The 12,955-nt window shown below is 39.6% G+C and overlaps 1 protein-coding gene across 1 annotated transcript; it reads left to right on the forward strand.

Moving 5' to 3' along the window:
• The first annotated feature begins 290 nt into the window (after positions 1–290).
• LOC110454272 (ras-related and estrogen-regulated growth inhibitor-like) lies at positions 291–12,664 on the forward strand. Its single transcript, XM_021503701.1, has 4 exons — positions 291–1,222; positions 11,070–11,126; positions 11,667–11,740; positions 12,101–12,664. The coding sequence occupies exons 1-4, from the start codon at positions 1,099–1,101 to the stop codon at positions 12,545–12,547; spliced, it is 702 nt and encodes a 233-aa protein (XP_021359376.1). The 5' UTR covers positions 291–1,098; the 3' UTR covers positions 12,548–12,664.
• Positions 12,665–12,955: the final 291 nt, after the last annotated feature.

Below are 12,955 nucleotides of genomic sequence, written 5' to 3' on the forward strand. Positions count from 1 at the left end.
TCTGATTTTATTAGTATATAGTGTCCCGAGCTTCCTCAGCAGTATATCGTACCCCGTGCTTCTTCAGCAGTATATAGTGTCCCGTGCTTCCTCAGAAGTATATAGTACCCCGGGCTTCCTCAGCAGTATAGAGTGCCCCGTGCTTCCTCAGCAGTATAGAGTGCCCCGTGCTTCCTCAGTAGTATATAGTGTCCCGAGCTTCCTCAGCAGTATAGAGTGCCCCGTGCTTCCTCAGCAGTATATCGTACCCCGTGCTTCTTCAGCAGTATATAGTTCTCTCCAGAGAGTACCTCGATTGTGGATACTTTCCGGAAGTGAAACGACAGTTACTCGGTGATATAGTCTCTCTGATTTTATTGGTTTCAATAGTAAATTTGATTCCGGAAATGACATTATTTTGGGATACATAGTGCCTTGGTATTATTTGTTCTGGAAATGACATTATATTTATTTTAAGATATATAATCTCGGTATTACTGGTATTCAAAAGTGACTTGCTAGTGATCTTAGAATATCTTATCTGAGTGTATCCGGAAGTGACATCCTAGTAATTTCTATGATTGCTCAGAATTATTAGTCATAGAAATGACACGATAGTTGTCTCTGTATCTGGATTCCAAACAAGAGTAACGCGACAGTTAATGACACAGTAATGATTCTGGAATAACTTTGATCCCAATTCAGGTTGGTAAGCTTTATGCACGAGCAACCAAAGGCATCGTTCCACTTGTAACAGGATATGTTGACGTAGTCTCAGCCCTTCATCTTCAGGAGCAATGTGTGGGATCGAATCAACGGAAGGTAAACCGCCTACAAACTTAATACGTTTACACCACCAGTTGATGCTAATGTTTAACAGTTCTTCTATGTTAAAATGTGAGTAACTCTCTGTGTACTCCATCCAGCACAGCCTACTTTATTTGATCAATGATTTTTTTTTTATCAAAATGACCTTTGTAGCCTTCTGATCAGCAGTGGACATTATAATGACCTGTATGACATTGGAGGAAGTCTTTAGTACGGCCCTGCTGGATTACGCTACTGTTTTATTACTGTTACGTCTCGTTTCTGTGTAAAGAAGGACGTCGTTTGACCGTGATGACGCATGCGTATCATGCCATGTACAAAGACCCAAAGGTGACGCCGGATGATCGGACGCATAATGGTGGAGGAAAAGACATAAACATCATCGTGGTCGGAGGTCCGGGGGTCGGAAAGACAGGTGGGTTCTGGTCAGTAAGATAATCATACTACATTCCGGAGTCAGAGAAACACGTCATACAAACGTCCAGTGTATTCGGGTGGTCAGTACCATAATCAGTTACATTGTCCCACCACTGTCCAGCGTAAGTAGTGCGTCACACACTGGACATTCAGGCGTCCGTTATAACGTCACACTGCATTCAGGGGTCAGTTTTACGTCACATTTCATTCAGAGATTAGTATGACGTCACACTACATTCAGAGATTAGTATGTCGTCACACTACATTCAGAGATTAGTATGTCGTCACACTATATTAAGAGATTAGTATATCGTCACATTATATTCAGAGATTAGTATGTAGTGTCCCGTGCTTCCTCAGCAGTATACGGTACCTCGTGCTTCCTCAGCAGTATATAGTACCCCGTGCTTCCTCAGCAGTGTATAGTGTCCCGTGCTTCTTCAGCAGTATATAGTGTCCCGTGCTTCTTCAGCAGTATATAGTGTCCCGTGCTTCCTCAGAAGTATATAGTGTCCAGTGCTTCCTCAGTATATAGTATCTTTTTGTGCCTCCTCACAACTATAATTAAAGAATCTTGTGTGTCCTCAAAATTATACGATTTCAGTACTTTTCCACCACTTTACCTCTACATGTATATCGTATTGCAAAACTATAATTATTACATTTTACTCGTACATAGTCTCGAGATTTTGCACGACTAGTTAAATATATTCAGAGATTAGTATGACGTCACACTACATTCAGAGATTAGTGTATAGTGTCCCGTGCTTCTTCAGCAGTATATAGTGTCCCGTGCTTCCTCAGCAGTATATAGTATCCCGTGCTTCCTCAGAAGTATATAGTGTCCCGTGCTTCCTCAGTATATAGTATCTTTTTGTGCCTCCTCACAACTATAATTAAAGTATCTTGTGTGTCCTCAAAATTATACGATTTCCGTACTTTTCCACCACTTTACCTCTACATGTATATCGTATTGCAAAACTATAATTATTACATTTTACTCGTACATAGTCTCGAGATTTTGCACGACTAGTTAAATATATTCAGAGATTAGTATGACGTCACACTACATTCAGAGATTAGTATGTCGTCTCACTACATTTCAGGGTCAGTTACATTGTCACACCACGGTCCAGGGTTAATAACACGTCACACTACAGTCAGGGGTCAGTCAGTATGACGTCAGACTACGTTCATTCGTCAGTTATATTGTCACAACAAACGTCACTCGACTCTGCTTTTTACTAACTTATCCAATCTGTTTACAAAACACCCTGTTCACGCTGGAAATGTATATTCATAGATTCTGCTTATCAATCTGTTCTTGTTGCTAAATTCCATCAGTTCGGGGAAAAAACAAATTAAACTGTTACTATGGATACTGCACGTGCGTTTTGACACCCTCCGTTCCTCTAGTGAAAAGTACCACGTATACGGCATGACTCACGGTAATCATTTTTTTTTATCAGCATTCGTGTTCGTGTACAAATTTTGATTTGTTAAAGTGCAATTTTATATAATATATAAAGGCAACATTTCACAGCACAGACAAACTTAACGTTCACGCCTTCAGAGCGAAGTGGTCTGAATGACATCACGAACACAGCAATTTACACTATTACAATCAAAACAGCCAGGAATTGTTTTTTTAAAGAAGAGACACAGCAGTATCTACTATCAGATACCCGTGACATGTTGATACCAAATCGGTAGTCATACATCCGTGTACAATTTTATTGCATCAACCGAGTCAAAAGCTGCATGTTCAATTATTGATTCCTTGGAATATATTCAAATGACTTGGTGCAGACTATCATCAGTCACTGCAGCAATACATTTTCTTGATATTGAGATTCCGACAGAAAACTGTTTATACTGAAACAGTTCCAAATTACCCTCGGGAGTCGCCCCATACACACCACATTATAGAGCAAGCGTCTCCAGCTGACCGGGTCCTAGCCAAGTTTTGACATGTGGAAACAGGGATAATCCTTTCCGTAGTACTAAAAACTAAAGATTCCACCTGAATCTACGTCATGACATTTCGAGAAGAGACCCCCGTGGTGAACTGTGTACGTTTACAGAAACATAAGCAGTCTAGTGTCTCTGAACGATTTTTATCGGCAATGGAATGTACCTGTTCACATCTAGCCCTACAGGCACATGAGCGAACACGTACTTCATCCCCCGGAACGATAGTGAGATCATTTGAGAACTCTTGCGACATTCGGTTCGGAAATGATTGGTGTGTGGTGGTAACATTAAGGCTACATGTAACAGGAAAAAAACGGGACAAAACATTTGTCTTCACGAACATTGCAGGAAATACTCGGGGACATTCTGAGTCTCCTGTAATGTTCGTGAAATTTGACAGAAGTGAAACTCTATGATCATTCGGTCAACAACACAATCTTTACACTTGATGCTAGTACGAGCAGTTTTAATGAATAGTGTATATCAACATCACTGTTTTGGGGCACGATCTTTACACTTGATGCTAGTACGATCAGTTTTAATGAATAGTGTATATCAACATCACTGTTTTGGGGCACGATCTTTACACTTGATGCTAGTACGATCAGTTTTAATGGATAGTGTATATCAACATCACTGTTTTGGGACACGATCTTTACACTTAATGCTAGTACGATCAGTTTTAATGAATAATGTATATCAACATCACTGTTTTGGGACACGATCTTTACACTTTATGCTAGTACGATCAGTTTTAATGGATAGTGTATATCAACATCACTGGTTTGGGACACGATCTTTACACTTAATGCTAGTACGATCAGTTTTAATGAATAGTGTATACCAACATCACTGTTTTGGGACACTATCTTTACACTTAATGCTAGTACGATCAGTTTTAATGAATAGTGTATATCAACATCACTGTTTTGGGACACTATCTTTACACTTAATGCTAGTACGATCAGTTTTAATGAATAGTGTATATCAACATCACTGTTTTGGGACACGATTTTTACACTTGATGCTAGTACGATCAGTTTTAATGGATAGTGTATATCAAAATCACTGTTTTGGGACACGATCTTTACACTTGATGCTAGTACGAGCAGTTTTAATCAATAGTGTATATCAACATCACTGTTTTGGGACACGATTTTTACACTTGATGCTAGTACGATCAGTTTTAATGAATAGTGTATATCAACATCACTGTTTTGGGACACGATCTTTACACTTAATGCTAGTACAGGCTTTTCTCAATATTAATGTGTACGAAAGCTCCTCATTCATTACATGGCTCGTGACATAGACTGATGATAAACAGAAGCATAGTGTGATTGGTTTGTTGAACTGGTTCAAATCAAGGTCAGAGGTTAAACGCATAACATCAAACTCAGTATGAGTGCGTTCCACATAAAATCTTCGATTGCTGCTATAAAACACTGATCATATTGGTATGTTTTCACAAACGTTCGCTCCATGGAATTATTCCAAGCTGTATAGCTTCGTTAAAATTCCCACGCGCACTGCACGTACAATAAAACGTAACCATCCGCGCCGAGTCTGATCTGCGCATGTTAAGCGTGTCTCGTTGTAGATAAACCTGTCTTTTTATAGAAACGTGACACGAGCAGATGTAGGGGAGGCCCACACGCCATAGACCACTTTGTTAATATTTCATGATCGACCGGCTTAAAATCGCCAACACAAGTATATGTGTGTATTGCACGTGGAGACAATGTTATACCAACTTCATACAAGGTTTTATGATGTATTTCATATCTATCGCGTGCTAGGAATAAAGTTAAGCTGTTGTTGTTTACTTTCTTCGTGAAATTTTATGTACGCTGTTTACTTGTTTACATTTTTTTATCACATATTCGGTGTAGTGTAAACGGATCTAATAATTAAATCAAAGCTTTATATCATAATAACCCGGATGATAACAAAGGGCCATAACCATGTATGAATAAAAGTAATCATGTTTGTGTGCGCAGATATATCTGTGTATATTAGGTACTTAAGTTAGGTTTTTAACTTTTTTTCTGATACCCTTACAAACGTTGTGAATGTGTGCACTAAATTATCTGCGGTTGGTTGAAAACTTGAGATGTGTATGAAAAAATGTACATGTTGTGGAAAGATACATGTACATATCAATGAAAGAGAATGACCGACACTGTCTGCGGAGCTTATACAAAGGCCTGACGATTCACCATGGGTAGGACTTAGCTGAAAGCAATAACTCATCATCTTTTGGCAGTCCATCGGCAAAACCTGTGTCCTCGATCTTTTCCTATAGAATAACTCCAGCCTCAGGGTTGACACACGTTTTATCCCCCTAAAGCCAAGTGATGCGTAAAATGTTTACCTGGATGTTCTCCTCTGGAATCGCTCCAGACTCTGGACACCAACCAAGTCATCATCAGTCTAATTCACGAATCCTACAATCAATAATCTATGTCATGAACCCTGTAATCATCAATCTATGTCACGAACCCTGTCCTCATCATAAATCTTGTCACGAACCCTGTCATCATCAGTCTATGTCACGAACCCTGTCATCATCATAAATCTTGTCACGAACCTTGTCATCATCAATCTTTGTCATGAACCCTGTCATCATCAGTCAATGTCTTAAACCCTGTCATCATCAGTCTATGTGATGAACCCTGTCATCATCAGTCTATGTCAAGAACGTTGTCATCATCAACCATGTCACGAACGTTGACATCATCAGTCCATTTGAGATTAGTATGACGTCACACTACATTCAGAGATTAGTATGACGTCATACTAATCTCTCGTGACATAGAATGATGATGACAGGGTTTGGGACCTAGACTGATGATGATAGTGACATTGATTGATGATGACAGGGTTCATGACATAGTGTGTTGTAGATAATTCGACAGAACAGCAGTATGTAGTTATTGTACGTTATACTGCTGTTCTGTCGAATTATCTACAACACACTATGTCATGAACCCTGTATCATCAGGCCATGTCTTAAACCCTATTGTCATCAGTCTTTGTCATGACCCCTGTCATCATAGGTCTATGTCACGAACTTTGTCATCATCAGTCTAGGTCCCAAACCCTGTCATCATTAGTCTTTGTCACGAACCTTGTCATAATCAATCTTTGTCATGAACACTGTCATCATCATAAATCTTGTCACGAACCCTGTCTTCATCAGTCTATGTCATTAACGCTGTCATCATCAGTCAATGTCTTAAGCCCTATTATCATCAGTCTATGTAACGATCGTTGTCATCATCAGACTATTTCACGAACCCGGTCATCATCAGTCTATTATCATCAGTCTATGTGATGAACCCTGTCATCATAATTCTTTGTCACGAACCTTGTCATAATCAATCTTTGTCATGAACCCCGTCATCATCAGTCTAGGTCCCAAACCCTGTCATCATTAGTCTTTGTCACGAGCCCTGTCACCATCAGTCTATGTCATGACCCCTGTCATCATCAGCCAATGTCTTAAACCCTATTATAATCAGTCTTTGTCACGACCCCTGTCATCATAGGTCTATGTCACGAACACTGTCATCATCATAAATCTTGTCACGAACCTTGTCATAATCAATCTTTGTCATGAACACTGTCATCATCATAAATCTTGTCACGAACCTTGTCATAATCAATCTTTGTCATGAACCCCGTCATCATCAGTCTATGACACTAACCCTGTCATCATCGGTCTATTTCACGAACCGTGCCTATCTCACGATCCCTGTCATCATCAGGCTATGGCACAAACCCTGTCATCATCAGACTATTTCACGAACCCAGTCATCATCAAACAATGTCACGAACGTAGTCATCATCAGTCTAATTCACGAATCCTAGAATCAATAATCTATGTCATGAACCCGGTTATCATCAGTCAATGTCTTAAACCCTGCCATCATCAGTCTATGGGATGAACCCTGTCATCCCCAGTCTATGTCAAGAACGTTGTCACCATCAGTCTATGTCACTAACCCTTTCATCATCAATCTATGTCACGAACCTTGCCATCCTCAGTCTATGTCACGGACCCTGTCATCATCAACAAATGTCACGAACCCCACATCATCATTCTATGTCTCGAACCATTTCATCATCAGCTTGTCATCATCAGTCCATTTGAGATTAGTATGACGTCATACTAATCTCTCGTGACATAGAATGATGAAGACAGGGTTCATGACCAAGATTGATGATGACAAGGCTCGTACATAGACTGATGATAACAACGTTCGTGACATGGTTGATGATGACAACGTTCTGACATGGTTGATGATGACAACGTTCGTTACATTGATTGATGATGACACGGTTTGTCACATAGATTGATGATTACAGGGTTCGTGAAATGGACTGATGATGTCAACGTTCGTGACATCATCAGTCTATGTCGCGAACGTTGTCATCATTAGTCTATTTCACGAACCGTGCCTATCTCACGATCCCTGTCATCATCATTCTTTGTCACGAACCTTGTCATCATCAATTAATGTGACGAACGTTGTCATCCACAGTCCATTTCACGAGCCCTTTCATCATCAGTCTATGGGATGAACCCTGTCATCCCTCATCATAAATCTTGTCACGAACCCTGTCATCATCAGTCTATGTCATGAACCCTGTTATCATCAGTCAATGTCTTAAACCCTATTATCATCAGTCTTTGTCACGAACCCTGTCATCATCAATCTATGTCACAAACCCTGTCATCATCAGTCTATGTGATGAACCCTGTCATCACCAGTCTATGTCAAGAACGTTGTCATCATCAGTCTATTTCACGAACCCTGTCATCATCGGTCTATGTCATGAACCCTGTCATCATCAGTCTTTGTCACGAACCCTGTCATCATCAGTCTATATCAAGAACGTTGTCATCATCAGTCTATTTCACGAACCCTGTCATCATCAGTCTATGTCTAGAACGTTGTCATCATCAGTCTATTTCACGACCCCTGTCATCATCGGTCTATGTCATGAACCCTGTCATCATCAGTCTTCGTCACGAACCCTGTCATCATCAGTCTATATCACGAACGTTGTCATCATCAGTCTATTTCACGAACGTTGTCATCATCAGTCTATGTCACGAACGTTGTCATCATCAGTCTATTTCACGAACCCTGTCATCATCAGTCTATGTCACGAACCCTGTCTTCATCATTCTATGTCACGAACCATGTCATCATCAGTCTATTTCACGAACCCTGTCATCATCAGTCTATATCACGAACGTTGTCATCATCAGTCTATTTCACGAACCCTGTCATCATCAGTCTATGTCACGAACCCTATCATCATCAGTCTATTTCACAAACCCTGTCATCATCAGACTATGGCACGAACCCTGTCATCATCAATCAATGTCACGAACGTTGTCATCATCAGTCTATGTCACGAACCCTATCATCATCAGTCTATGTCATAAACCCTGTCATCATCAGTCTATGTCACAAACCCTGTCATCATCAATTAATGTCACGAACCCTATCATCATCAGTCTATGTAACGAACGTTGTCATCATCAACCATGTCACGAACGTTGTCATCATCAGTCTTTGTCACGAACGTTGTCATCATCAGTCTATTTCACGAACCCTGTCATCATCAGTCTATTTCACGATCCCTGTCATCATCAATCAATGTAACTCTATGTCAAGAACGTTGTCATCATCAGTCTATGTCACAAAGACTGTCATGATTAGTCAATGTCACGAACCCTGTCAGCATTAATCAATGTCACGAACCCTGTCATCATCATAAATCTTGTCACGAACCCTGTCATCAGCAGTCTATGTCACGAACCCTGTCATCAACAATCAATGTCACAAACCATGTCATCATCAGTCTATGTCATGAACCCTGTCATCATCAGTCTATTTCACGAACGTTGTCATCATCAGTCTTTGTCACGGACGTTGTCATCATCAGTCTATGTCACAAACACTGTCATCATTAGTCAATGTCACGAACCCTGTCAGCATCAATCAATGTCACGAACCCTGTCATCATCAGCAATCTTGTCACGAACATTGTCAGCATCAGTCTATTTCACAAACCCTTTCATCATCAGTCTATGTCACAAACCCTGTCATCATTAGTCTATGTAACGAACGTTGTCATCACATCATCAGTCTATGTCACTAACCCTGTCATCATCAATCAATGTAACTCTATGTCAAGAACGTTGTCATCATCAGTCTATGTCACAAACGCTGTCATCATCAATTAATGTCACGAACCCTTTCATCATCAGTCTATGTAACGAACGTTGTCATCATCAACCATGTCACGAACGTTGTCATCATCAGTCTTTGTCACGTACGTTGTCATCATCAGTCTATGTCACGAGCCGTGTCATCATCAGTCTATGTCATGAACCATGTCATCATCAGTCTATGTCACGAACACTGTCCTCATCAATCAATGTCACGAACGTTGTCATCATCAGTCTATGTCACGAACCTTGTCATCATCAGTCTATTTCACGAGCCCTGTCATCATCAGTCTATGTAACGAACCCTGGCATCATCAATCAATGTCACAAACCATGTCATCATCAGTCTATGTCACAAACCCTGTTATCATCAATAAATGTCACGAACCCCACATCATCATTCTATGTCACGAACCCTGTCATCATTAGTCTATGTAACGAACGTTGTCATCACATCATCAGTCTATGTCACTAACCCTGTCATCATCAATCAATGTAACAAACCATGTCATCATCAGTCTATGTCACAAACCCTGTTATCATCAATAAATGTCACGAACCCCACATCATCATTCTATGTCACGAACCCTGTCATCATTAGTCTATGTAACGAACGTTGTCATCATCAGTCTTTGGCACGAACGTTGTCATCATCAGTCTTTGGCACGAACGTTGTCATCATCAGTCTATTTCGCGAACCCTGTCATCATCAGTCTATGTAACGAACCCTGGCATCATCAATCAATGTCACAAACCATGTCATCATCAGTCTATGTCATGAACCCTGTTATCATCAGTCAATGTCTTAAACCCTATTATCATCAGTCTTTGTCACGAACCCTGTCATCATCAATCAATGTAACGAACGTTGTCATCATCAGTCTTTGTCACGAACGTTGTCATCATCAGTCTATGTCACGAACCATGTCATCATCAGTCTATGTCACGAACCTTGTCATCATCAGTCTATTTCACGACTGACAAATCACGTATTGATGCTATTTACCTAGGATTGCAAATGATTTACGACCTATTCTGGCTCAGTATATATTTTGCCCATAACAACCTAATAAGTACAAAATACAAACGCATCCACACGTACGTTTGTAGACACTCTCAGACACTATACCAAGGGAGTTAACTCTTACGCATTTGATCATTTTTACGATATTACTACAATAAATTTGACAGAATATAGCTCTCATTCATTTTAAAATATAATAAATAATAATAAACCATATGGTAATATAACATCCTTAATTTATTTAAATACGTGGACATGAATGATCACATTTTCGTTTAAAAAACATACAGCATATTATATAGCGCCTTATATAATTCGCAAAAAATACTCTAAGGCGCTTAACAATACATGAAACATAGGATTCCTACAGTGACAGTAATGAATATAGTGTCTAAAAATAAAATGCACCTTACTTATTACTTAAAATGGCCTTGTTATCTTTATTCATTGTCAGTACAAAAAAAGTAAAATGATTTAAACACATTTATTGATATAAATACAAATAATATATATCCAACACATTAATATCACACTTAAATGTCATACTGCCACAGCTAGTTAACGTGACTATGAATGATCCTATTTTTTTATCCACAGCCATAACGGTGCGGTACCTTACTCGACGTTTTATTGGAGATTACGACTCGGGGGGCGGTAAGTCATCCAATTAAACAAAAAATATAACTCCACTATTGACTATTAAACAGGGGAAGCGGGTCTTCAACAACAAAAACTAATGAGGGGAGGTTAGTCTTCAACAAGGAATATTTAACAGGAAAGTCAAATCTATAGAATACTTAAAGGAGGGTTAAAGATGTGAACTAGGATACTGGAGAATAGACAGGGGAGCTTTGTCTTCATTGGGACAACATTAGCCATGGATATAGATCTCAAAAGAGCTAAATCAGAAAAGAAACGTATCCATTTCAAACGATGAAAAGGGAGTGGTACACGGAAACTTTAATACGCGATGTCAAGCAGGGGAGATATCTTCAATAAGAATGATCATAAGAGCGGAGTTAATTTAGGGCGTAACGTTTAAAAAAACTTGAAGGGTAAACATTTAACAAACCGAAGAGGGTTAATTTTAGCGCACTGTGAGACATAATATATAATATTTAAATCAAGATTGGTTAGATAAGGTTTCTGCAAGAAATATTTTTAGTTTATTACATTTAATTTTTATTATTTTAGAGGCAATGTACACTCACACAGCAGTCGTGGACGGCAAGGCGGTTACATTACATATCCTCGATACCACCTGGCAGGTAAATATTTACATGGCGTCTATTGTTGCCATAAGATAAATGTGACAACTCCTGGAATTCTCAACCCACAAAGACAACTCTCGCCATTTCTATTATGTATCAGCTCACTAAGAAAACTGCGGCAACCCTGATAACGAATAAATCGCAATCACCAATAGTAATGATCCTCCTCCTGTATTCACTGGCAACGACAAATCTGACCACTCCTATAATCTATTTATTGTTTGTTTTGGGTTTAACGTCCTCGGTACAGTCAGGGTCATATACGGAGTAAGGACAGGGTATAAACACTTACAGACATCTTTAGTATATGTCATCCCTCTTCGCTAATCTTAAAGACATGAATGTTTTTTTTCACAGGAGGATAGCCTAGATGGAAGGACGGATGAGATACTATGGGCGGACGGTATGATGCTGGTCTACTCCATTACTGACTCAGACAGTCTGGACAGACTTCGGACGATCGCAGACCGAGTTCTATCTGTTCGAGCAAACGACAAACTTGTGCTTGCCCTGGTGGCCAATAAGTGCGATCTTCTTCACCGGAAGCACGTGTCTGATACAAGCGCAGCGCAATTCTGTGCCGAGTACAATTGTATCTTCTTCGAGACCTCTGCCAGTGACAGTTTTGTAGACGTAGAAAGCGCTTTCTCATCAGTGAGTAGACATATAAAAGCCGTATATAAAAAACGAGAAAAGTTATCGAAATTCTTACAGAACCCTGCAGTGACTGCAAAGCTCCAAATAAGAAATTCATTGAGGAATTTCGCAGAGAAAAAATTGAGAAGGAGGACTTCAACTATGTGACGAAGCAATTCTTATAGTATGTGTTTGTAGTGCAGGTTATAAGGTGTGTCTGGGGTTTATCATGTATTTCTGTGGATTATCAGGTGTGACTTGCGTAATCAAGTATACTGGGACTGGAGGGGGGGNTGCATGTCTTGGGGTTATCAGGTGTGACTGGGGTAATCGTGCATGTATTGGGGTTATCAGGTGTGACTGGGGTTTGTTAGGTGTTACTTTGATCTATCATGTGTGATCGGGGCTACAGGTGTGATTGGGAATGACTTAAGGCATACTTATTGCTTATCATTTACAAAATGTAAATATATTTTGTAAAAATGTGTAAAGTACACCTGTACATGTGAAATAAAAGTATGTAGTTATTGTACGTTATACTGCTGTTCTGTCGAATTATCTACAACACATACAGTA

The sequence above is a fragment of the Mizuhopecten yessoensis genome, unplaced genomic scaffold (assembly GCF_002113885.1).
Source record: "Mizuhopecten yessoensis strain PY_sf001 unplaced genomic scaffold, ASM211388v2 scaffold7743, whole genome shotgun sequence".
NCBI lineage: Eukaryota > Metazoa > Mollusca > Bivalvia > Pectinida > Pectinidae > Mizuhopecten > Mizuhopecten yessoensis.

Bases quoted from the DNA above. Each gene is read 5' to 3' on its own strand.
- LOC110454272 (XM_021503701.1), top strand. From the start codon at position 1,099: ATGACGCATGCGTATCATGCCATGTACAAAGACCCAAAGGTGACGCCG. The intron at 1,223-11,069 runs GTGGGTTCTGGT...TTTTATCCACAG, and splicing joins TCCGGGGGTCGGAAAGACAG to CCATAACGGTGCGGTACCTT. The intron at 11,127-11,666 runs GTAAGTCATCCA...TTATTATTTTAG, and splicing joins AGATTACGACTCGGGGGGCG to AGGCAATGTACACTCACACA.